The 27,908-nt window shown below is 35.7% G+C and overlaps 1 protein-coding gene across 3 annotated transcripts in view; it reads right to left on the reverse strand.

The window, feature by feature from the left end:
* The window catches only part of PPFIBP2 (PPFIA binding protein 2), a 107,676-nt gene that overhangs the window by 51,555 nt on the left and 28,213 nt on the right, over nt 1-27,908 (reverse strand). For all 3 annotated transcript variants that reach the window (XM_084288156.1, XM_084288155.1, XM_084288154.1), the window contains exon 3: nt 18,923-19,137. In XM_084288156.1, coding sequence (XP_084144282.1) covers nt 18,923-19,137 — 215 coding nt within the window. The remainder of the gene's footprint in view (nt 1-18,922; nt 19,138-27,908) is intronic.

A 27,908-nucleotide genomic window follows, 5' to 3' on the forward strand; every position in this document is an offset into this window, starting at 1 on the left:
CACCTATATTACACCCTCCATAGAGAACAGTTTAATGATAATCAGATTGCACCTGATATAAATGCAAAGCATTTCCTCAAATAATTCAAAACCATTTATGCCAGTTCTTAAAAAAAAAAAAAAAAAAAAAAAAAAAAAAAAAAAAAAGCAGCTTCAGCTTCTTATTCATCTTTAGTATCCAGATCTCTCTTGAATATGTTCCCTTTAATTTAATTTGGACATAATATTAACATATGCTGAAAATATGAGCGTCTAAGTATCACTTATGTGATCCAGTCATTACAGAGTACTATTCAGAGAAAAAGGCTTAAAAATCCCTCCAGAATATGATACAAAAAAAATAAAAATAAAAAAAAAATCAGACTTTAGAGTATGATTCAACAGCTTTATGTTAAAACAAGGATAATTAGCAAAAATACAAAAGGGTATGGCAAGAAAGGGAAGACATATTTGATCAATTCAGCTAGCTAGCTTAATTTTCAACAGCCTTCTCAGACAGGAGCTCAGAGTCCAGTAAGCAAGGAATTTTTGTTTCCTTGCATGTTATTTTAACAGGAGACAATTCAGAATGCAGCATGTTGCCAGAACTGAACAACTGTTGTTTAGAGTTTATGTACTGATGTTCTATTCAGAGGTTTCTGAAACAAAACTTGAATCTGCATAGTCTGTAAAAGTAAGCCCCTTACAACAAGCACATATGCAAGCTAATAAAATTGAATATAGGCCAATTTACGTTCTCCTTGTGTCTTAGGTTTCATCTCCAAGGAACTCCAACACATCTGATTTTAAAACAAAACCCACCAACTTCTGAAGTTCATCAGCAAACTTACACAGAAATTTATCACTAAGGTATCTCATACTGGGCTATGGAGGAGGAAGGAGCTGGGAAAAGAAATCTGGCAGTCAGTTAGACTGGTGATTTGTAAGCTTTTTCAACAAGTCACCCACCTCTTAGCATACAGATTACGTCAAAACCCTCCTCCCTTCTTATTCAGAGTCACATGAATCACTTTCAGTTCCACTGATAATTGAATCAGATGCCTGTGGCAACTGTAGTACTTGCATTAATGGGAAAGATTAGGGACATCCATGACATATTGTTTTCTGTTGCAGTTCAGAAGCTGAGAAGAGGAATATGGCCAGCAGAGTTCAACCAGCCAGTTTATCGCAAACTACTAACAGCACACAGACTGCAATATTATATTTCAATACAGGAAAAATGTACACTATAGACTTTTTCCAGTCTCTCTGGAGTTGACAATATTTAGAAGAATACAGACTTCCCAAGTTTTGATTACTGTTTTGGGTCAGCAGAATTGGTGTTATGAGTCACAATATTTGCTATTGTATAGTGGTGAGAAGCCCACACAGTAAACAATTTTATTTTAGCATCTATCTATGGATATAATACAAATTTAATCTCTTGGCATCCTAGTGCTACCTGAAATACACACCCATCTGAATGTATGTACATTCACTCAGCATACTTGAGGAGGGAGAGGTGGCTGGAACATGATTTCTGGATCTGCAATTCCTGCCTTTCATCTGAAGGCAATTATGAAAGCAACAACAGGATTTTTCTGCTTGTCATTGTTCATTGTTGATTAAGTGAAAATGGCAGTCAATCTGAAAGAGCTAGCAGCATATAGTCTGCAATTAAGTACAGGCAAAGCTAGGTAAATTCACGCAGTCCTTAAAATCAAATAATTTTGACCAAATATTTATACTTTTATCAGGATAACTTTTCCCATTGCTAAAACTTCTCCTCCAGACAGTTAAGTTACTTAAGGAAGATATCCTTACAGAAGTCATGAGGTTCACCCTTAATATCATAAGCTTAATTAATACAGCATATGCTTTACTGCTTCATCTCTTGTTAGCACAGGTTATGTACAGTAGCCAGAACAAAAGAAACAAAAGCACAGCTCTAATGTATATCTGTCTCAGGTCAGCCATCAGCTCAGAGCTGCACACACTTGAAAATTTAAGTCCAAAGCAAGCTACAAGAGTCATCACATTTCCATTCCATATGAAGGCATCTCTTTCAAAATGACAAGTCTTACCCTTCCAAAGTTTTCCTGACACGTGAGATTTTCCATTTTGCTACACTTCATCTACTGCAGTTCAAAAAGCCCAGTTTCATAATGCTCTTGGAGAGCACGTGATATCATTTGTCATAAATATTAGCATTTATTTCTGTGATGAAACTCAGTAACTTGTGATTACACCTATATGCCCATGAACCAAAATGGGTGTTATGTCATTTTTATTCAGAATAGCGTGTTCCAATTAAGGCCAGATGGAAGGAAGATAAAGCAACAGCACCACAGAGGAAATTGTATGTGAACCTCTTAACCCAAGCTCCTTAGGAGAACCAAAGAAACTCATGCTGAAGATGACGCACATTTAGCATTTGGAAGGTGGGGGGAGAGCCTTAGGTTCTTTAGCTTGCAACAGAAGTTTAACGGCAACAGATTCATGCTTAGGCCCTGTAAAAGAATCTGACATCAGCTACCTGCCAAATGCTTCCCACAGACTGACAGCCAGTCACAAGTAATGGTAATAGTGCCCTGTATATACACAAGAACTTTTCCATCTCCTTCTAGAAAGAGACTGCTTAGAGATGCACCTCCCCTGGCGTGTCCTGTGACCTCCTTAACTTGGCTTTGCGCCTCCCTAACAAGGTATCTTTGAACATTGGTGCTGTTACAAACTCTGCTACGAAAGGCATGAAACCAGGGTGGTACTCTGTGTGTCAGATACCATTCAGCTTTCCAGGCAGAATAAGCTCACCCAAACGGTTCTGAAATTGCCACCTTCATATGTCATAAAGTATAGCACAGCTGTACCCACTGCAGAGTTTTGTCTTTGATATCAGGCAAGATGTTATCAACACAAAATTCTCTCTCTTTGAGAAAGACTACTCCTGCAGGCAGCATTAATTCTTCTTTCTATCAGAAGACAGAAAAAAGTAAAAAAAAAAAAAAAAAAAAAAAGTAAAAAAAAAAAAGCGAACAAAGCATGAGCTGTGCCTCATATACAACTGAGACAAGACTAAAATTTTTGTTTGTTTGCTTGTTTGGCTCTATTTGATCTTACTTTGTGGTGCCCACTCTATCCATAACCTATAAGCATTCTTGGCACAGCACTTTTCACAGGTCATTTTAACATCAAGAAAGTCTAATGGAAAGAGATGAAACGTGGTAACGCTCTGTTTAAATTTGACCTAAATATTGCCTTGTACCTGCTGCTGTTGCATGATGCTACTGTTGTTGTTATGTTACAATAGTACTGCTTAAAACCGTATCCTCTGTTCTAAGCATCTGAAAATATCATCTGTGTCCTTCATTTCCCCTTGCCAGGGTCTCATGATTTCTTTATAATTGTTTGTTTGCTGTCCTAATCCAGTCCAAGACACAGATACATGTGGGAAAATGTGGCTTAACCAACTAACTGCAACATCAAAACCGATCCTGGTTTCTGAAGTGACTTCTTATGATGAAATTGGAACCAGCTTTGGTGTACTTCACCAATGGTTTATGGAAGTCTGTTGCAACTACTCTGTTAAGTGCCATTTGTTACTCTGGAGGGTACTCATACTTGCAGTCGCAGCCAAAGAGCAATAGTTTATGATTGCAGGGCCCCAAATCTGTCCTAGTCAGTGCCAGACATGGCACTAGGATTCCTGAATATGAAAATTAAATAAGTAACTTAGATTTTATTTTATTTTTTAAACCACTTATCAAAAGAATTCGGGAGCACACTGCTCAAGGTCTCCTGGGAACCACGCAAGATCATTTTTCATTCCTCTGCAATTCCCCCACGTGCTCACTCCCTTTAAGAGCCTGCAAGAAAAAGAAGCAATATTGATATTCTCCTTTATGTGCCTTACATAAAAGGAATTAAGTGCAACCATTGTAATGGCATTATTAATTTCTGAAGAAGTTTGTGCTATGTTTGAATAGAGTATCCTTTCTAAATACAGTACTTGAAAATCATCCCAAAGACACCCTCTGTTGTTCGTACCCCCAAAATGGTTAGCATTTCAGTAAAAGCCATTCTTCACTGAAACTACCTTTTCATTGTTTTGTAGTTCTCAGTGCACACTGAATGCAACAGTCTGATAATACCACTAATACCACACCATAGCCTTTTTTTTTTTTTTTTTTTTTTTTAGCAAAATTACATTTTAGAAATGAAATTAAACCAAGAAGCAGGGGCAACAGACATACCATACTCAAAATATTTAAATAACAAGTTAATGTGATCTCAAAAACCACTAAAGAGTTATCTGGCTTTAACTGTAGAGAGCACAGGTTAAACTAACAGTCTAATGTTACCAAATGTACTTCCTGTTGCCTCCTCTCCTTCACTCACCCACTCATTCCCCATTTAATCCCCTCCCCATCCACATGCCAGAAATGTAAGCGCTTTGAGAATGTGATGCAAATGTTTTGTAATTTAACTGAACTTCAAGATTCTCAAGCTTTTATTAAAGACTGACATATCATGAATATTTTATATTTATTCAAGAAGCTACCAAAATTGAAGTTCCTATTCACATTCCACAAAGGTATTTACCTATAGTTTATGTTTACATGTTCAGTAAAAACAAAAAAAGAGTGCATGCTCATCTGCATTCCTATGTTTTTAGACTAGTGCCATACAGAAGCACTAACATAAATATCGTGCATACAATTTCCATTAAAAATACACACAGGTTAAAAATAGTTTTTTAAAGGTATAGTGAGATGTGCTCCTTACATGACATACAATTAAATCAATATTGTAATTAAAAACAAATAAACATACAAAAAAACAGTATATTGTGAAAGATCTATTCTCATCCCACTCATGCATTTTTCAAAAACTGAGAAATAAATAGTTAAAACCTATAAAACCTACAAGCTGACAAAAATTAAGGGATTTTTCTAAGGTGATCAGACAGCTGCACAAACCTTGTTTTTCTTTTACAGGAAGACAAAAACAATCTCATTATATTACGCAGTTAATTCATGTCCACATTCACGTTTATCACAAAATTAGGATTTTAATAGCACTGCTTTTCTTAAAAAACAAAAACAAAAAACATATTTTAATAAGAGAAATGTGGGCAGGAAAAATGTACCACCATTTTTATCCAAAACAAAGGCATCCCAAAAAGTCACTTACAATTACCTCAATGAAGAATTAAGTGAAGAACCAGTGCAAATACATCTTAATTTTAAACTACAATGTCGTAAACAATGTATTCTCATTTTTTGCCATACACTGTCACGTAGGATATACTTTGTTGTGTTATAATCTCAGGAAAGCATAAGCACTTACTAGAATCTATTGCCATTTGTTCAAAGTTTGATTCTAGAGTTTCACTTTTAAAGACAAAGACAGCTGATTCTCCCCCCTCCTGCCCTCCTCCTGCATGCCTCCCCCTCCTGCATGAAGTGTCTCCAATTCATTTCTCATAAAGGAACTTACAATATTTTACGTCTGAGGCACCCAATGCATTTCCTTCTGCGAAACTCGGAATTCTGACTTAACTTTGCTAACATGCATTTACAAAGACAAAACAAAGCACAGCAAACCACTTACCCTCTTTAGCCACGTGAAGTGCTTGTAAATATCAATCTCACCATCCATGCTTTGGGCCCATCTCAGCAGTCACATTCCCAGGGTTAAAAGAAACTTTTGGAAACAAGCGCACTGCTTTGTTCTACAGGATATAGCTGTGACTTCTTCCCCTTTCAACCCCTCAGCTTCTAAAATCTTGAACGTGTATTCACATTTCAAGCTAAATCTACTGCCTCTGTCCCAGTCTTATCCCAAATGCTTCTCACAGATGTATATACAATGCACAACTGTATAAACTTCAGACTCTCCCCCAAACATCTGTTTTTTTTAAACAGCAGATCAGTTAGCAACGAGAACAACGTAACTCTAAAAACATCAAAAATATAACTTGCTAAATTATATTTAAAAAAGATCTTTCAAGAACAGTATAAATCTGCAGAAACTGTTCTTGTTTAATGTTGAACAACAAGCTAAGCTAAAATTATTAAGCTGTCACTGAGAAACTATTTTCAAGTAATGCTTTCCCTGGCTTTCTGTTTCAAGAGAGGCTGGAACTCATTACCAAAGACCCCCTATTTCCTGTCTCTGTTTTACTCCCTGTTTATCGTAACACGACTCAGACTTCTTAGTTTATTTCAAGGCCCAGACTAAAACTAAAAATAAGTTCTGCTCTTTGAATTACTTGCCTGTCCTCACAAAAAACATTATAAAAGAGAAGGAATTCAAGGACGATCCTGTGGATAAGTTAATTATTCCATAAACACTGCCAGCGAGGCAGTTTTCCATCTTAACAAAAAATGACGGTACCCTTCTAAGATTTTTATCTGCTGAAGCTGAAGTCTCATAGCATGGCAATGTTTCAAACTTGAGAACACCACGATAATAAATGCATATGCAAAGCAACACTCTGGCAAAACAGGGAAGTTTAAAAGTACTCCCTGTTACTGCGGTGTCCTCTAGTGCCTCCACGCAGTAGTTATGATTATGTTCTATTTTTTCCCAATCAACTCCTGTTTCCAACTTTGTTTGGTCTTAAACTGTACATCTGATTGTTCCATATATGAAGACAACAGATTAGACAATGCCTATTAAGACTAAAATGCAGCTGTCCCCATAGGATTTTGGTGATGGTCTCAGAACATTTACTTAGCTCCACATTTTCCTCAGTTCCTACAGCCAAACACATTCTCTTGTTTAAGAAAAAGTACAAGAATTTGGAAGAGCCATTGTCAAAGCTGCCCATCATTCTAACGCTATATGCAAAGAACTCAAAGTCCGAAAATGTATAATGCCCTGAAAAACAGTGATTAAAAGGATCTGTCACACTTACCTATATATCCACTCTCCAAAGTGTGGAAGTTGCTACAGGTTATGTGGGGTTTTACTATTTCAGCCATTCATGATCCTTTTTACCTGATGCATATCTTTGCAGGGTCTTCGAAGTCACAAGCAGGGATAGATATAAACCTAGACTACCAGCCTTCTTTAAGTAGCATATGGTAATAAACACATGAAGTCACATGACAGGAAAAATATGAAAAGACTTCAAAAAAATACCACTACAGGACTTCTAAAAGTGCTAATATAACTAAAATCACCAGTAAACATAAGAAGGTTAAAGAAATATGTTTCCAAAAGAGAAGCATGCCACAAGACAACATCTGCAGAGAACTCGGGTTGCTCTGTACATAGAACGTACTTATTCTACATTGGTTGTAGAAGTTTTTATACTATATTAATGTTGATGAGATAAGCTCTTTCTTAAATAGTTCATGTCACCTGCCAAAAGCCTTAGTATATTGTCTGTTTTGCATTAAAAAAAAATTAAAAATGGTTAAGATGCTCTCAATATAGTACATTCTCTATCTGTGATAACATCTCTCATAGCTGACAAACTGAAGACTGAATGGGGGTTCTCTTGAAATTAAAACATAACTCCCTACAGATTAAACTTTTTTTTTTTTTTTTTTTCCTTTCTAGAGAACTAGTTACCTGATTACAGAGAATAGCAAACACATCAAACTATCTCAGATCTCTGCATATCCCACAGCACCACTGCTAGAGTCTCAAATTCCTTATTTCATCCATTTCAAAACAGAGGCTGTAAGATTTATTTCAGGTTTATTTAGGGAAGGGGAGGAACGTACTCCCTTAAAATGTTCCAAAGTACAACACCTTTAAATGATTTTGTTTTTAATTAAAGAAATAAAAACTAAAAGAAAATTGTATTATTCCACTTTTTGGTGCCTCAGTGTAGCATCAGCAATTAGGTGAACATAAATTTCTCCTATTAAAAGCATTTTAAGTGACAAACATACCTTCTTTTTGCCTTGTCATTTGTCCTGGATTTCATGCAAAGGCACTTGATTTTGTTACAGTCATTCTTCCTGATTAAAAGGTAAACGTGTTTGAATTTTCTGCATCTTATCAGCTATGAATGTTGACAACACACATTCCAGACAGTCACGTGTTCCACGTGTTCACTTTTAGCCTGTCACCTGCATGCTGAACTTTATGTTCTGCTTGAGCTTTGGCCTGGTAAAGTTTTAGGCACCAACTGAATGCAAATCGATTGCCTCAGATTCACTTAGAATATTTTCCCGCTTCTCTGGAAAAACAATTTTTTTTCCTCTTCTGGGCAGTGTGAAAATACGGAAAATATGTTGCAATGTGAGGATTGCTTCATTGGGTTACTGCTGTGTTTAAAAAAAAAAAAAAAAAGTGCGAGAAGGAAATCGATGTTTATACATAGCTCTTCACTGAGCACTAATTCAATGGAGAACTGAAGCCAAACCAAAATAAAAAAAATAAAAAATAATCCCCCCAGTATCACCAATATCCCCCAATACCACCATGCTCATATGACACCCCAAGGAGAGAGAATGATCTAGCTACTCACTCCCAGGAATTAACATTAAGCTTTTCCTTCATCCATCACTCTGGGCTCTTCACAATCCTAGTATTTGAACTGCCTTGGAAACAAAGGGATTAGGACCAGATTTTGTCCAGGAAAAAATTCCTCAAAATACTAATTCATACACCTGTTATTCTCATACTGCAAAAAAATGTGAGAACTTGAGAGTGAAGACAGACAGAAAAAAAAATGAAAATAAACCTGCACAAGAGTACATGTGAAAAGAAATTCAGACCCTTTGTGAAAAAGGCAATCTTTTTTCAAGGATTTCCAAGGAATCCTGGAAATCCTTTTTACGTGGTGAGGAATGGCTTCAGAAATCTAGATGAGGCACTTCCTGAGTCTTAAGAGTCTTAATCATGATGAATTGATGTATTTTGTATATGAACATATTTGCTTTACTTGTGATAATTAAAAAAACACAATGAAATACCATATAAATACCAATAAAACACCACAACAAAAGAAAGCAAACTAACAACAACAACAACAAAAAAACACAACAACAACAACACACCATCCCAGGAAAGACCAGGAATAATTTTAGACACATGAATAAATATTCCTCTGCCAGCATAAAATGCACTCAATACAAATGGTTTAAATCGGATTAAAATCTGTATTTTAGAAAAATAAATAAATCATAATTAGATGGCCATTATTTCCAAGCCATTACTGTTGCGTATTTGGAGGAGAAGGGAGAGGGAAAAAAAATGTAATACTTCAAACAGGTGCAGACATCTTTGGAGTCATTCCCATCTGTGTGCTGTATGACATCACTTATCTTTTCTGGTTATTGCTCAAGTAATAACTAGCTGTCTTTCCTTGGCTTGCATAAAGACAGCATTACCGATACCTTGATGAAGTTGCTGTTTATTAGTTCACCCACAGACATTTGCACATTCTTGGCAGTTGCAAACATTTTTTGCCATATTCTGAAATACTTTTTCCAGCCCAAGCTCTAGCATAACTATAACTTTGCATGAAAAATGTGGATAGTAAGAAACCTGAGTACTACGTTTTGGCCTAAAAACTAGAAAATATTTTTTTTACATAATAGGACAGTAAAATCACTGTGAACACTACTTGGCCTCTACCTCCCTAACAAATTGCTATAGTCAAGAAAGGGATACATTGGAACATAAAGAAAATATTTATAGAAAAGTAATCAAATTTTACCACACAACAATTACAATAATTGAAGTTTAGTTTTCAGCCTGAAAAGTTTCAATGCACTCCTGAAATTATTAAATTTGCAGTAAATCAGTATATGAAATATTTGAAGCAGGTTATTTACCAAATAACTGTACATGCATCAACATTACCAGGTAACATTTTGCCTCTTCCAGTATAACCTACATTTAAGTTTCCCAGACCTTTACATTTCAGAATGGAAAAAATCATTAATAAACCAAAGCAGAATAAGCTGCAGATAAACCCTTGCTATTCCTTATTCTTATTCCTTATTTTATATTTTATATTATAAATAAATAATATAAATAAATAATTGATTTATATTATTTATTTTATATTATGCCTTATTATTATCGATAGACAAATAACAGCTTAATTATTTTCTTCTTAAGCATTTCATTAATTCAGGAAAACAAAGCACATGCTTATTTACCTACACAACTGAGTAACATGCCATCATACTGTATGCTATTTTATATATGCAAAATCTAAAATAACTATAATTTGGTTTAATTCCTAGAAGATCATGAAACCTGAAAATGTTTAGTCATATAATAAATAAGTATAGTTAACTACTTGTACTACCATTATTAGCATACTATTCCAAAAAGAGCATGAAATACTTTTGTTGTGAAGTACATTAATGCTATCTTTGTCATTAATGACAATGCATCTCATTTGCAAAATGTAAACTTACTAAAACTTTGTGAAATCTGAATAAAGGTTACATACAGAAATACTTCAAGACTATGTCCTTCCTCTAACGTTCTAATAATACTTCCAAATCAATACAGTACTTTTTAAAAGAAAATTTTACCCCTAGGTTCTTTACATGGATATTACCTTATATCTTACCTGTTATCACAATTGTTTAGTTAAATAATTGTCTCTTACCAATCCTCTTAATTTTTTGATGGAAAGCATTTTCAGATGTTACCTCTAGCTACACTTAAAACATTAGGTACCTCATAGCATTTACATTTATATGTTAATATTTGTTAAATTAATGCAGTGTATCATATTTCAAATGATGAAAAACAATGCAGCTGGAAATTAAATGACAATGTAACATGAAATGTAAAACATTTGCCATCCATAACGTTAGACACAAAAGAAAAGGCAAACACGATACTCAGCTGCTTAGTGCAAAGGCCCTGAAGTCAGCAGCCAAAGGAGTCCTAGACAAATGGAGTTCTAGATAATATGAATAAATCACGTTCATCCTTTTGAAGGCTAACATGCAATCTCTGTACACAATCATGACTTCCAACAGAGTAGATCTCTAATCCCTCTGACAATATCAACGTGTGCATAGCTCACATAGGTGATGATTGCCCCCAAGGGCTAAACTTCATAATATATCATTAGGCTACCTTGAAATCTTGGAAAACTTAACATATAAAAATAACAGGAATACCACCTTTCTTCCATGAGCACTCTAAGCCTATGGCCATAACACTGTTTAATCACTTCAATCAAAAGTTGGCTTTGTTCAGTATCCTTGGTAATTACATGGGTGCAAGAAATTGCAGAAAACTAACCCCACCATGTCATTTTAAGAAATTGACCTAAACCAGCCCCACTGACTACAAATCTATTTTAATCTTAATTTAGTTCGTGCAGCGAAAACTTTCCTACCTCTGCTAAACATCTACTATGGAGAGCAGTCACTCTTAGAGAGCATGAGGCTGGCTCACAGACAACAATGGAATGGTAAAAATATATATACAAAAAACATCATCCTGATTTAGATAAATTCCATGCGAGCCATGTGCACCCCCCTTTCCACTGGCTCCAAGGCATTCTCTAGTATGCATAAATAGCTGCACATATGAAGGACACTGCTGCTTCCCGAGTGCTGTGAATTTCTATAACATGCTTTGGGAACTCTAAGAGGACAATATCTTCCAGTTCAGGGCTTCCTTGCATCATCAAGTGATTGAAAAAGAGCTGGAGCACAGCAGAGGACTGGGTCATTCAAATTATGACTTGGACTACTGCTCAGAAAACATAACCATCCAATATTTCAAGCTGGCAAAAATAAATATGAATGTATACAGAATGACGGCTTTTCTACATTGTCCCAAGCAGGCTTTGCTGGTACATTTTCAATTTAACATGTGCTAATACCACTCGGTAATGGGAAGATTCAGTTATATATAGCTCCATCATGCCTCTCAACAGATGAGTCCTGCAGTCAAATCTACCAGGAGATAAATGTACTGGCTTTAACTGGCATTGCTCAGAACATATTCTCTTCCCACTCAGCTGTTACTGAGAAGTTCTACTGATGCATACATTTAATACTTCTGTTTTTAGCAGCATTCTACTGATACGTATATTTAATACTTCTGTTTTTAGCAGCAATATCTTACATTCCAATTATATATTTATACAGCGCTTTTAAGGACTTCTTGTAACCACAGTTGTTTGCAAGCAAGTATGATTTATTTTTTTTTTTAAACTAGCAGAGGATGTTACTATTATATCCCATCTTTATAAAAGCATTTGTGTGCCCTGTTTTGCAGTCATTTTCCACCTCCGTTCTGGGCAGATAATGCTAAAATGAGTCCTAGACAGAAGTGAAGAGACTAGTGATTATGTTTCAGCAGAGCACTTTAACACATGCCTAAAATGTGTTTTTACACCATAAATTACACTAAGCCAGAATTATGAACTAGGATTCACTATTTTAATCTAAGTCCCTGTGAACACACTGGAGGAAAGACATCCCTGATTTTAACAGACAGTGGAAACAATCTCTTCTGAATCTTAATCATGAATAAAGGGCAATCAAGTCTAAGAAATTTATCCTACTCCTGCAAACAAGTCTGTTTTTATCACAGCAAAGACACAGCATGAAATGAGACAAAGCACAGCATGTATCATAAGGCAAATGACATCATTTCATCAAATTACTTCATGTTCCTCTACTACTACATCCTATCTTTTCCTCTTCCTGCTTCCTCAAATTTAGAACATTTAGAAAGATTTTCGGAATTAAGCTTCTGAGAAAAAACAAACAAACAAACAAAAACATAAGCAGGGGAATACTAATGAGTTTTCAAGAACCAGCATTTTAAGGGTCAGTATAAAAAGCTACACAGTGAAGCAGCTTAAATTGAATATAAACATTCCATTGGAAGGAAGATCATGCTTTGCAATCATGGAAATGAGGCTTTCACTCATGTTTAAAATTATTTTAGGACCGCTGTAAGAACATTATGGTTCATCTTTACTCATAAATGGGTTCAAGAAAGATGTAGAAATAAATACAAGAATTAACAGCATAGACGTTCATCTAGAGTTCTGAAATGGAACTGTCTATAAATATATTCTTTCTTAGCTCACCAAGTCAGTCAGTTGTTACTGCAGCAATTAATTTTTAATGTTGAAATTACTACCTGCTTCGTGATATGTCATGTGGTCACTGGCAGTACTAAAATATTTAACAAGAAGTAGTGAAACCACACAGAAAATTGTTCTATACAAAGTTTCCATTATAGTCCTTTCAAGTCTCCATGATTATCTTTTTGTGTGTTTTTTCCTCAGTTTTCAAGACCAAAAAAATTACCAACGTACAGACACAAAGTTCTTGAGCAGTTAAAAGTGTACTATTAATGATGCTTTATTCTATTTTTGCTTTGTTAAAAGATTCGTGCTTTTCTAAAGTTACAGAAACTGTTATATCCTCATTCCATTATGTGTAGTAATAGTCTATCTAACTTCAGTGCTAACTTTGTCATACCTACTTCATCTATCTCAAATCAGTTGCAGTGAGGTTACTGTGCCCAGCTATGCTGTAAACTTAAATATCTGATGTTGACAGGTACCAGACCACAGAAACTCAAAAAAGAGCCTTAGCCAAAAGTATACATTTAGTTCCACAAATGATGTGTGCTTCTTCCTCTTTCGTAAGGGTTTGTAGATGATAAGCACAAAATCTAACTCCAGCTGAAACACTAAATCACTATCAAAAGTTCCATTAAAAAAAATAAAAATAGATGCTCTCAAAAGAGGAAGTAAGCAAGGTAGCATCAGGCAGGAAATATAAAGTGTGAAGTTTTCACACCTGAGGCAGATCTGAATTTTCCCAAACCTTTGGTATTTACACCTATAGCAGACAGACCAAAACATGTAACAGAATTGTTTAAGAGCTAGCAACCAAATCCCAAACACAACTTGGTGATATTTCCTGTCTGATAAAGGTACCAAACTACAGTACTAAGGGAAGGTAAGACCTTAGTCAGACCACTGATAGTGTTTGTAATCATCACAGGAACTTCCTGACTGATCAGCAATAAGCCTGTGTGTCTCAAATTTGAGGGAAAGGCTAAACTCCACAGCCTTATTTATTTAAACGTTAGGTGTAGTTCAGCACACTAAGTGGCAATTACGAAAGCTGCAAAGATACTGGAATTATAAGGCCAAGGAGCATTTTTCTGCAGAAAGTATTTGTTCCTTTCTTGTACAATTGAGCTAGATGGTAGTTCTCAGGTAATACCCAAACACAAAAATAATACTAAGAAGGTTCATTCACTTGCTGTCTTACTTGTAATGCCTACCGCTGCTGAGCGTCACAAACAGACCCAGTAGACAGCTGTGCTCTGTGTCAGAGAGCTTTCAGAGCTGAATTAGGTTTTGATGATTGCTCATGATGAAGGAGCACACAAAAATATTTGGGTTTTCCATTTCATACTTCTGCTTAAACCAAAATGCTAGCTAGCAAATGCACCTGTTTGACACTATTCAGACAGAGCTAGTCTTGAACCCCCTGACTTCCCTTTCTGCAGCTTCCCAGAAAAGCCAATAGAGGGCAGTAGTTTCAGTTACTGGCAAAAAGGAGCCGTATTTCCAATATATGACTTGAAGGTGGAAGGTTTGCATCCAGTATTTTTGTAAAAATTATGCTTTGATTCAGTTCCTTTATCCTTTTTTTTTTTTTTTTTTTTTTTTTTTTCTATTTTCTCTTATTTGCAGATAAAGTACTACATGCTACGTTCTCTTAATAACAACTCTACCTCAGGATAAGAGAAGAGTTCTGTCCACACAACAAATTCTGAAAAATTTAAAAGCTTACATTAATAAGCCCTTTACAGAAAAATTAATGTTCTTTCAACCAGAGAATCATAGATTCATAAAAGATCCCGAGTTGGAAGGGATCCTCAAGGATCACTGAGTCCAGCCCTGGCTCTACACGGGATCACCCAAAAATCAGACCCTATGTCTGAGAGCATTGCCCAAATGCTTCTTGAACTCTGGCAGGCTTGATGCTGTGACCACTGCTCCGGGGAACTTGTTCCAGTGCCCAGCAACCCTCTCAGTGAAGAGTTTTTCCTGATGTCCAACCTGAGCTTCTCCTGAATTATATAGTAATGAAAACACTAAAAAGCTAACCATGTTATCTCTCTGCAAAAAGCTGATGCAAGACATAAAAAAGCAGCCAGAAATGCTATCATACTCTTTCTGCTAATAGACCCACATATTTTTAATTAAGCGGATTATTTTGATTTGTTTGGTGATTATTTTAGAAAAGTTCTGTGATGATTTTAGGTAGCTCCCTCCCCAGTCACAAAGACATAGATGTACTTTAAGATGAAGTTTTACAGACACAAACTCATTCTGTCTTTTTAACTAAAAGTCAGCTAGTAAAACACAAATTCAGTTTGTTCACCATAAGGCACATGTTCTTGTTTGTATACTTGATTGTGCATTGCAGCTGCAAGCATTTTTAATACAATTTCCAAACATGCTTTTAAGTGAAGAAGGACCATAAAATGGCACATTCTTTCCTTGAAAGGAGGATGTTTATTGCTTTTAAAATTGATGTCAGATTGTTATTCGTATCTTTGGTGTCTAATGTATTCCCAGTGAAGGTAAAATGAGAATATTTTTGGCCTCCCCTATTCCCATATAATGTTGGGATCAATGCAATTACTGTGTTATCCAAAATCAGTGGCTTATTCACTACATGTTACAGCAGCCACCAGTATGAGCTTCTAAAGGAGGTGCATGGACCCCCAAAAAATAAACACATGTGGAACCACCCACAAAAGAAAATCCCCTTCCAACCTAACCCATAAAAGCTCTTAAAAAATCTATATCTCTAAAATGAAGGCTAATAATTCACTACAAAGAGAATGCTTGGAAGAGACAGTTGCAAATTTTGTTTGAGAGCCTCTGGCATATTCTATATAATAGATGTCTGTTTTCTGATGGGGTTTTTAGTTTATTTTTATTTTTATTAGTAGTAGTAGTATTTTTTTCCAATGTGGGGTGCTTGTACCATCCACACTTGGAAAAATACCCTGTGTAAGACAACTGTTAAGATAGGTATGTGAGTGTAAACAGTGAGCGCAACACCCAAAACCGTCTAAACGTGTGTTTGCTCAAAACTGCTCACATTAAAGAGGAGATGGCCATCAGCTGAAATTTACAATAATAAGGGAATTACATACTGTCTTTTTGAAATGATGGAGTCAGTTCAAAAAAAGAAGTAAAAAAGAAGTGTGAAAAATACAAGGACAAAGGGTATAAGAATAACAAAGCAACTGGCAGCATCAAACCAGGTTCTGACTGAAGTCACCCCAGCAGCACAGCAACATGTCTTTATGTCTGCCAAAGCACCTCCCAGTTGGAGGCTGGGTATTCTGACACTTAGCAGTTGCAACAACTGAGGACCCATGTGCATGACCTCATTGGTGCTTGCTGACCAGTGCATGGGTTATGGGGTACTTCTTGGGCTTTTTTCACACATAAAAGCTAAAGCACCCACATGTCCAATAGGTGGTATGTTTAAACAGGGGAACCCAGCATGTAACCGACACTGTCTGTGAGAGCAGAAATATGTGCATGTAATTGTGAATTTGTGTGTGCATGTGTATGTGATTAATTTTTTTTAATTAGTTACAGAACTCAATGTATAAATCTGAAGCTGTCCTTAACATTTTGTTACTATCTAGTATTCCAGTTTATTTGTTGTATTGCGGATGTTGATCCTAAGTATATAGTTCATTGAATTCTAGTTACTATGTCTTTAATAAATCAATAAACTCTTTCAATCCCGATTTATTTAAACTATGTGTATTGGGCTTTTTTTTTTTTTGTGACACTCCAACATTTCATAAACAGTACTGATTATAAATTTTGAGCCCTCCCATGTGAATGGATTCACTGAGCTAAAGAGTTCTCATTCTCTATAGCTTACTGTGACTATTCTTTGACTATGACTATTGACTATTCTTTTTCACATATCACTTACTACATTTCACAGCTCTGAGTTATTAGCAAGGATTTTTTGGAATGGGAATTAACTTTGAAATTAAAAAACAAAATTCATTTCAATGAACTGAGCTGAATTTTATCAGAGTTCGTCTTAATTTCCAGTCTAAACTACTGCTTGTCAATGGAAAAAGCTCTTACATATCTGAAGTCCATGGAAATTGTGTGCATGATTACAAATGGTTTGGATTTTTAAAATATATAAAAGAGGACTAATTCACACTCGAAGCTGGAGATAAAAATTCACAGATTAATAGTAATTTTGTATTAAATGTCGCTGCTACTATGCATACAAATGCATATACATGTAAATGTCTTTAGAATAAGTGCAGATTTTGTCAATACAGAACAGCTCACAATATTTTAAGAACACAGTCATCTCAACACACTGCACTAGAGATACACCATACCATCAGTTTTCCCATTCTTTGTTGGTTCTGAATCCAGACCGCGCAACTGCTGTATCATACATGTACGAATACTACTCTTGATGTGCTAGACAACACTTTAAGGACATCAATAAATTGCAAGTCTCTGAGGGAACTGAGGTTTTTGTCTTGGCAACTTTCCCATGAAAACGAAGAAATACACTTATACAGAATAATAAAGTTGCCAAAATATCAAGTGTTACCTACTTCACAGAACTGAAAAGCTAACTTAATATCTCTGCAACAAAGGAGCCAAAAGCCAGGCCACCAGATTCAAACTCTTCAACCCAGAGGTTCAGGACCAACTGCGGTGTGAGCAGTTAAAATGTATATTAAAAATGTATCTTTCATGCACTAAAATTATATTTTACTGATTGCAAAGCTTTGAAAAGGCATAAACATTTTTTGCAAAGGCAGGAATGTAGTAGGAGCTGGTCTGAGGATCTGGACTCCAAATCTAATAGCGTACATGTAAATCCAAACATTTAAACATTTGCTTCCACCTCTCTCACTTTCAAATCTGGTAACAAATTCTCATTCCTTTCTTTCATATAGTCTGAAACAGGATTTTCCAGCCACAGACCTGCACTGTGTAGGTAATGTCAACAAACCAGTTGACAAGTCCAAAAAGAAACTACCAGTCCAACAAGATTAGCTTAGTAATAGGCATAAGGTACGTATAGCAGATGGTAAACACTGAACCAAAAACTAGAGTCACAATTGTGTAAGAGAAACATGCAGTGACAAAGCCAGAAGAAAATCCATTCATCTAGAATTAAGAAAGTGATAGGTAGCTTCTTGTCTTTAGGAAACTACCATTCACTTGCAATAGCAGGCTTGGTGAGGAGTATTTCAGTTGGCCCTGCTAGCTTCCCTGACTTTATGTCCAATGGGTCTCTCCTTGTATGGTCTATCTGAAGATCTGCTCCTTACATGGATAACCTTAAATCTTTTCCAATATAGCCAAGTGTTTATTCCCTGTCTATCCCAATATAAATGTCTCAAAAACAGAAGCTAATGCTTTCCACGTTTACTACCACTGCCTGGTGTACAAGGTACTTTGGAGATTTAAAACACCAATAGCTAAAGGCAATGGAAATGTAGTAAGGAAATGATAGGAGAATCATCCATATTTTTCCTACTTCTCCTTTCATCAAACAATGTCATCTATTCCAAATTGGTGGTTTAAAAATGAAAAAAATTGTATAAAATATACTTGTGTTCTACCTCCAGCAAAGGATGAACAAAACCCAAATAAAACCAAAAAAACTTTTCTAAAACTTTGTCTTTACTGTCTTTTCTCTTGCCCACACAAAATAAGGTCCTCTATCACCTTCTTATACTCCCACCTCTGCATTGCTTTAGTAACCATCTCAAAAAGCAGTAATACCCTCAAGCTTTCTATGACTGCTTACCATCCACTGCAGTTCTCTTAAAATGTGGATTTCACTCATTATACAAATAACTGAAGTATCAAAATACTTGATCTAATGCTGTTTCAAACAAAATGAAAAAGCTGTAAATAACTACTCACCAGATTCTCTTCAAACCACTCTCTTATACACACTGCTGTGGCCCCTGGAATTTGATTTCGCAATGCTTCTTTCTCTTGTGGATCCTCTAACATTTCTAACGCCATCTTTAGATCTTCCAAGAGATGTAAAATTTGAAATGTGCCCAAGTATACTGACGGAGCAGGTGACACAATATCATAAGCACCATTAGCATACTCTGCAGCTGACTTTGTTCCTAAACCAAGAGAAAAAAGCAGAGTCTGATTTTAAAGAAGTGACAAATGTATAGCTAGTACACACTACAACATTTACACTTCAAATGCTGGTAATTATCAATATTTCCATTAATGTTTAGAAATACTCAAGATAGTCACTAGATAAATAACGAGCACTTGAGAGGTATGTAAAATCATATTTTAAAATGAATTGCAACCTAGACAGCCTTTGCAATGTCTGTTAAATTACAAACTCCAAAACCTTACTACAAATCACCTGTAGTTTTCTATGGTTGCCATGAGATGTCACTACCTTCTCAGCTACACTAAAATCTCCACACAGAGCAGTGCTTCGCAAGCAACCCAAGTCAAGATTCACATAGCCCTTTGACAAGAAATTTAAATGAAAATAGACTGTATTATCAGAAGTGGAAAAACATGTAACCTTCGGTAGGTTTAAAACACTTTCCACAGAGAACAAACCCAAAGAAGTTAGCAACAAAAATGCTTGACCAAGCTTTACTAGCTTTCCAAATCATAAAAAAACTCTAAAACACAGATACCCCCTGCCATACCTTCAGCAGCAACATTCTTTTCTCCAGAGCAATAAGAACAGCAAACATATCTCAATAAATATATATTTATTTTATATTTCTAAAGTAATTCTATAAATAACTTCTAATATCTTTTGTGTGTGTGTGTGTCTGCTTCAGTGTCTGCTTTAATTCAGTTCTCTTTAATATCTTTATTGATGATCTGGATGAGGGCATCGAGTGCACCCTCAGTAAGTTCGCAGATGACACCAAGTTAGGTGCTTGTGTCGACCTGCTCGAGGGTAGGAAGGCTCTGCAGGAGGATCTGGATAGGCTGCACTGATGGGATGAGGTCAACTGCATGAAGTTCAGCAAGGCCAAGTGCCAGGTCCTGCACCTGGGGCACAACAACCCCAAGCAGAGCTACAGGCTGGGAGATGAGTGGTTGGAGAGCTGCCTGGCAGAGAAGGACCTGGGAGTGATGGTTGATAGTCGGCTGAATATGAGCCAGCAGTGTGCTCAGGTGGCCAAGAAGGCCAACAGCATCCTGGCTTGTATCAGGAACAGTGTGACCAGCAGGGCTAGGGAGGTGATCGTCCCCCTGTACTCAGCTCTGGTGAGGCCGCACCTTGAGTACTGTGTTCAGTTTTGGGCCCCTCGCTACAAGAAGGACATGGAGGTGCTTGAGCGAGTCCAGAGGGCAACGAAGCTGGTGAGGGGTCTTAGGAGGAGCAGCTGAGGGAGCTGGGATTGTTCAGCCTGGAGAAGAGGAGGCTCAGGGGTGACCTTATTGCTCTCTATAGGTACCTTAAAGGAGGCTGTAGCGAGGTGGGGGTTGGTCTATCCTCCCATATGCCTGGTGACAGGACGAGGGGGAATGGGCTAAAGTTGTGCCAGGGGAGGTTTAGGTTGGATATTAGGAAGAACTTCTTTACCGAAAGGGTTGTTAGGCATTGGAACGGGCTGCCCAGGGAACTGGTTGAGTCACCATCCCTGGAGGTCTTTAGAAGACGTTTAGATGTAGAGCTCAGTGATATGGTTTAGTGGAGGACTGGTTAGTGTTAGGTCAGAGGTTGGACTAGGTGATCTTTGAGGTCTCTTCCAACCTAGATGATTCTGTGATTCTGTAATGGGCTGTCTTTGTTCTAATCCGCATTTCAGACCTTTGATTTAATTTAACATTTGTTTAACAACCAGTCAGATGGAAAACTTCTCTTTACCTTACTTTCTACTTTTTTTTTTTTTTTTTTTTTTTTGTTATTTACATTTCATTGCCTTGTGTACATAATAGATTGTACTCACGTATGTCTTCATTCCTGTTCTCTTTGGCATAAGCAATCCCATTTTTCCCCTTATTTGACTTCACGGGAGATTTTCTAGGCTTTTGATCATTCTTACTCTCTTCCCCTTAATTCTTCCATTTTATAATATGCTTTCCAGATGTATATTGGATCCACAAAGCATATAGTATTCATTAGAACACTCCGTCATTGATCCATACAAGGTGACTATAATAATCTCTATACTATTGTTAGTTTAATCCTCTGTTTAGCATCACTTACATCTTAGACTGTAGTTATGAAAGGAACTGAAGTCTTCATTGAGCTTTGAATTTTTTTTGCTAAGTTCTTTTCTTTTGAGCTGACGTATTTAATTTGAAACCCAGATGTATAACTAATTCAAGTTTTCCTCTTCATCACACGTTATTTTGCATTAATCAGTGTTAGCTTGGCTGTTATGGTTATTTATTTACTCTGATTCTGACAATACAGGCTGTTTGAACCCAATGAACTTAATGGTATTTACATAGAGCCTGACATATTATTTTCGGAATATAACTCTCAAACTCATTAACACTCCAGGTCCTAGTACACTTGAATATACCTACATTAGCTTTTAGCCAAAATGCTAATTGATTATTTAATCCCAATATTGTTTGCCATTTCAGTCAATTTTCAATCCAAGAGAATATTTTGTCTGTCATTTTGTGAACACTTAACTTTACAAAAAGCTTTAGGAAAAACTCTAAATAGTATTAACCAGATGTTCTTCTTCAACCACTGCTTTAATTGATCTGATAGAATTCTTCATGTCATTAACTATGCAGAAGATTGTGTGGTTTTAATTCTACTATATCATTTGTATATTGTTTGTCCAAAACAATCCCTGGAAGTTTCTGAAATTTTGCAAGGCTCAGTAATAGGGAATGCTTTGTGGGTTGTTTGGTTTGTTTGTTTTAAAACAATACACTTGTTTTCACATACTGTAAGCTATTTCCAAACCCAGATTATCCCATTTAATTCTGTTCACTTGTGTTGCTTATGAGTTTAATACCTCAGTTGCGAGATCTCATCTTAGGTTCCATCTGTGATCACGTCCAAGATAAAGTTTCTTCAATATCTGGTGCTACAAAAGACAGTTTCACCTCTTAAATCAATCTAGTCTTCCTGATTTTTTTTTTTTTCCCTTTTGAGGAAAGGATCAACTACCTGTTTTGCTGGATTTGAGTATTCTAGCCACTTGAAGATACTTTCTTGATCATTTCTATACTCTCAGCTATCTATGCAAGCTTAGTATTTCCTGTTTATGTACTTTCTAACACAGTTTAATATTAGCGACAAATATAGCAGATTTGAAAATTGTGCACAAGAGCCATTTGGATCACTTAACCTCTTAAATCTTTTAATTTGGTCAAAGGGGCTCACTGTTTACTTTCCAAAAGAGAAGCATGCACAAACTAAAATCTGGCATTGTCTTAATACTGATGCCACTTTTAGGGGTATGCTTTCCTTTGCTATTGATGTTAGGAATTTTAGTTTTCTCACTTTTCCATTTGAAAAATTCCACAGTAAAATTTTCTGTTTTTTTGTTTAGCAAGTAATTTTCACACCAGAAAAGCAGACAGGATCCAAAGTTACTTCATAGACAGCCTTTATAGCTACCTCTTCAATGAGCTGGCAATTTAAAATAGATATGGAATGAGTCAAACAATGGGAAAGAAACAAATTGAGTTCTACCCATAGATGTATAGCGTTCTTCTATAGTGTTGTTTATGTTACTTTTATGAATGCTTTTTATATACAGACTAGACAAAACAGATACAGACAAGAGAGAAACAAACAAAAATCCATACAATCCAAATAAAAATCCAAACAAACTTTCAGGCCCACTATCAATATTTCAGGTACAAAGTAGAAACCATGATCTTCAAGGTAAGTACAGATTTTAAACAATTGTTCTGGGTTTAAATTAATTACGTTAGGTAGTTAGACAATTTGTACAACTTATACAAGTTATGTGCAACTTTCTTGAGGATGATACTTCTGTCATCATCTCTCAGCAGTCTAAATACCTTTATTTGACTTCATCACACCACTAGAAAATAAACAGAAACAAACAAAAACATACACACACACTCTTTAATCCTGATAAGCAAAAGAACTTACGAAACTTAAGTTCTTCAGAAACTCACTTCTATAAACGCAAAAAAACTCCCAAGCACTGCAGCACAGACAGGGCCAGCAAGGAATTCTACATTATCTGATTTCCTGAACCCGGGCACACTCCATATGCATACTTCAGTTATCCTAAGAGCTTCAACTGACTATTCAGACTGTCAGGACGCTAAGTCCCACTGCTTTACATAGAGGTAGAAGGTTATCATCTCAACAGAACTCGCCAAAATTGAGTCCATGTGTAAAGCATATACAATGAATTTCCATAGTTGTGGTTTGAGTTGAAACTTGAGGTCAGTCCAGTATTTCTTAAGGACACTTGGGAGATGGCAATATCTTTTTACCAGGAAAGAACAACAACTTGATGTCCAGTGATTGAAGAAAAAATCAACTTCAGAATTTTCAGGTTTTTAGTTAGTTTTCTTTTCCTGCCTCAATGTAATTTGTAATTCCTCCATGTAATTTGGCATGAAATAAGAAATAAAAAGCTAGAAGAAAGAAATGTGTTTCTGTCCATTACTAACAAAAAGAAATGCAACAAATAAAAATAAAAGATAATCTTATGGAAAGCTCACGTTCCATGAATTACCTAACAACATAAAAAAAGCTGGTGTTTCTTACAACTTACTCCATATTTATGACTGGGATTTCATTTTGAGCATAAATAGCACAAGATTTTAGGAACTACAGAAGACAATACAGATACTTCAAAGTTTTCCTAGCTAATAATAATGAATATGGCAAAGTGTTTGTTTGTTTAAATGAATATAGATGTAACAAACTTACAAGTGAACTGTCTGTAAATTATTAAATGCACTGGTTCCATTAGAACTGGGAAGGAAAAATCTATCTTTAATTAATAGCAACTAAATTAAATGAAGGAAGTAGAGACTGAAATTTATGAAAAGTAGATACTTTCATTTATGACTCTAAATCTTTCAACTGGAATTATTATCCATGGAAAAAAAAATATTAAAAAAATAATCAGAACTATTTGAGATTTATGTTTAGACTTTAAAAAGTAGGTGCTGATGAGAAAAGAATGTACCTGGGTCTGATATAGTTGGGGAAACACATGCACACACGCAAACAAACAAAACACATTCTCTCTATTCTCTCTTTTAATCATCATGAAATGAATACAGAGTATTCATTCTGAGATATACTGAAGATTCTAGTTCTTGACAATCAAAACCATTACCTTCAAGTCACTGCAATGACAAATATGTTCAATTACACCATGACTTAAAAATGCTTGCTGGATTGGGACCAGAGTTCTCAGCAAAAGCTACGAAGCCCTCCCATGAGCAACTCTCCTTGTCTGGAATGGGAGCTACTTACAGATATCAGTGAATCACTAAGAGAACACAACCCTTCCCACCATCAAATGCATACATATACTCTTCCCTTGTGATATTATTATTATTTTTTTAACTGGCTTGCCATGAATTGCTACTGTAGTTGCTTTCATTCTCCTGACTGAAATGGAAAAATAAAGAATTCCTCTGAAGGCAACAACTAATACACTTTATACTAGGTAAAGGAGTGACGTGAATGCAGAAATTTAAGGAACTTGCAAGGGACAACTCAGTAGCTTAGCTCAAAAGCTTCCTGTTTTACTGCTTAAATTCAAATGAATCATAGGCTTGTTTCTCCTATTCACTTTCCATATAGTTTCATATTAAATAGTATATGTATCATTCAACAGAAGGACAAGAACACACCCTGAAAAACAGAACTAAAACTGTGTAGGAGTAAATATTTACATTTCTTTGCATTAGTTTAAATCTTCACATCATTAGGCTGCAAAGTACATTAAATTTTACCACAAGACAGTGAGAACCTGGATCTTATTGCAGATTGATACAAAAAAAGAGATGCCACAGTGCAAACAGAACACTACAAATTATCAGTAAACTCTCCTCAACAGCAATGAGTTTATATCTGGCTTTAGTATAGGCAACTGAAGAGGGGAAGAATATGGTTCATCCACTAGAATTTTATTGATACTCAGGAAAAATGAGTGCAGTTTTGAACTCCTGCAAAAATATTAATTATATGGTCTTAAGCAAGTCAAAGTTTTCTTTTATCTCTCTCTCTCTTTTTTTTTTTTTTTTTTTCCCTCTTCTTTTCTCCCCCAGTGGTAAACAGGACACAGGGGAATCTTTTGTCATCATATTTATATAAAACTCAACACAATGGTTTCCTAGTGTACTACTGGAGCACAGTTAATCACCATAAATGTCCACTTCAGAAGAGGAAAAAAAGTAAATGTATTTGACAAAGACATTCCAAGCTGCTTAATTCTGTCTTTCCCATATAGACAGTGGATGAAGGAGGTTAAAAGTTGCTATGTACTATATGTATTTTAGAAAGAACAACATAACTAATGAAAAAAGGAAAAGAACTTAAAGTTACACATTTGGGTTACACATTGACCATGCAAGCACATTTTGTGTTCTAAGTTTCTTGCAATTAACTGAATGGCTTCAAAGGAAAGTTTCTTTTGGGCAAATACATAAACTATTTCAAAAGCAACACTATTTGAAGCTTTTAAAAATATATTACTAAAGGTATGAATCAGGTAACCTTGCTAGTTTGAAAATCCATTCTCCTCAGCTTATATTATAGGTATTTATCCATCTTTCATCACTTTTAGCAGTTAAATCTCTCACTTTTGCTTGCCCCTTTACTTCCACTCCACTGCATTCTTCTATATAATCTGTCTTTTCCCTCCAAAATAAAATAAAAAAACCATTCCTGGTAATATAAAGCTCAACCAACAGTAGTTTACAAAGAGATTTTCCTAGAACTGCTGAGATTTTAATCCAGAAAACAGAAAAAAAAAGAACAAGGAAACAACCCACCAAACCCAAATCCCAACACTTAAAACAAAAAAAAACACAAATAAGACCAACACAACTCCAAAGTTAATTCTACACTGCAGTACAGATGGCTTTATAGAAAGCTGAAATACTCATATGTAACAGTTTTGATATTTATTCTAATCATTGTTGGTCAAAACTATAAACACATTTTCTCTGGACTTTCAGTCAATCATCATTATACTGCTACAGAACTTTTTTTTTTTTTACCTGAATTTTTACTCAGTGAGCATATAGGTTGTCCAAGTTCTACAAAGCATAATTGTCTTTTGAAGCACAAGTCTCTTCTTTTCATGAAGATAGCCCTGAAAACTTGAATTTATGTAAACTAGTATTAAGGTCTGGATGGAACATAACTCAGCGTCCTCAGTCCTAAATCGTCTGTTAAAGGAGTGAAGAGGTTGTTCACACAATCCTGTCTTCTCATACAGTAATGCAAAATACATCACAAATGGTGTGTTTTGAATCATAGCTCACATTAGCTCAAATCTCTGCTGTTAGATCTTTAACTACAGTGAACAGTAACAGTTAAGCTGGATTAGCAGGAAGCCCTAGAAAAAAGTTACCAAGACCAGAAATGCTAATGACTACATTCAGATGCAAGTTTCATGTAGCTTGGGTGATTTTCATGTGAGTTTTATTTACAACCACACGCAGAATCCTTTCGACAATTTTCAAGAACTGTCTATAATTTCATATGCAAATTATCTATGTAATTACTCAGCCTTTTTACTTTTACATGCTTATGGACCTTAAGCACTGATGTACAGCACATTAGGCACAATATACACAGCTGCAACAAAAATATCTACCTTATCCAGAAGGACAAGCTAAGCAGCCTTACAGCTGGTGAAAAAAGAAGGATGGCTTTTGCAGCTATGGTGGAGACCTAGCAAAGTTAGGACAATGCAAATCTTAATGATATATTTGAGGTAAAGTATCCATTGCATGGGAAAGACAAAAATCAACCAATTTTATTAAAGGAAAAGAACAACAAATACTTGCAGCAATTTCTTCTCTGCTGAACTATTTCTCCATAGGCATATCCACAAAAAAAAAAAAAAAAAAAGTGTGTTTAGCGCCAGTGAAACTAGTAGTCTAATTAAAAGTGTTGTGAATTGATAAGTACCTCTTTTTAGTAAAACATTCTGAATTGTTTGTAGTAAGTCACTGGTAACATGAATGCTGTTTCATGAAAAGACGGCTCTCTGAAAGCACAAGGAAAATAACAGCATTCAGTTCGTAAGAAAATAAAAACATGTTTCATAAAAATCACACTATTCTGGTAGTCAAAAATAATTTTTGAATCAATTTAATTGCCTAAAGTAAGAAATAGACGAGCCATGATTCTCAATTTAAATAAAGTCTGTGTTTAATAAAACTTGCTTCAATTGAAATCTTAGAAATCTGTTCACTAGCATATTAAGCAACCAAGTGACTCATGTACTGAAGAACATAGCACACCATATAAACCACAAAAGAACCTCTGTGTCTCAGATTTTCAATCATATGGGGTTATGACCATCATAGTTTAACTGCCTTTCTTTGCTACATACTATATCTGAAGCTATTTACATTTCTGTTTCTTTCCCACCCTTTGCTTCTATGCCAATGGAATTTGAAGTCATCGTACTCTGAAGCCAATTTCAATCTTTCCTCTTCAAACCTAACTTTCTGAAACTTTGCAAGGCAAGCTGCGGGATATCATTTCTATCAGTTTGAGTAGTAGAGATAAAGTGGTTTTAATAACAGAGACATATATACAAATATTGGTAGGTAAGTTCTGCCATTCCACAGTGGCATAACCATTCCAGCAACCCTTCTAAAGAGTTATACGTGAAGAGCAGCAATACTTTCAGATCTATTACACTAATAGGAATTTCAGCACATAGGGACTACTCTTCCATAAACATCATTT

Source organism: Netta rufina (genome assembly GCF_964035555.1).
Source record: "Netta rufina genome assembly, chromosome: 5".
NCBI lineage: Eukaryota > Metazoa > Chordata > Aves > Anseriformes > Anatidae > Netta > Netta rufina.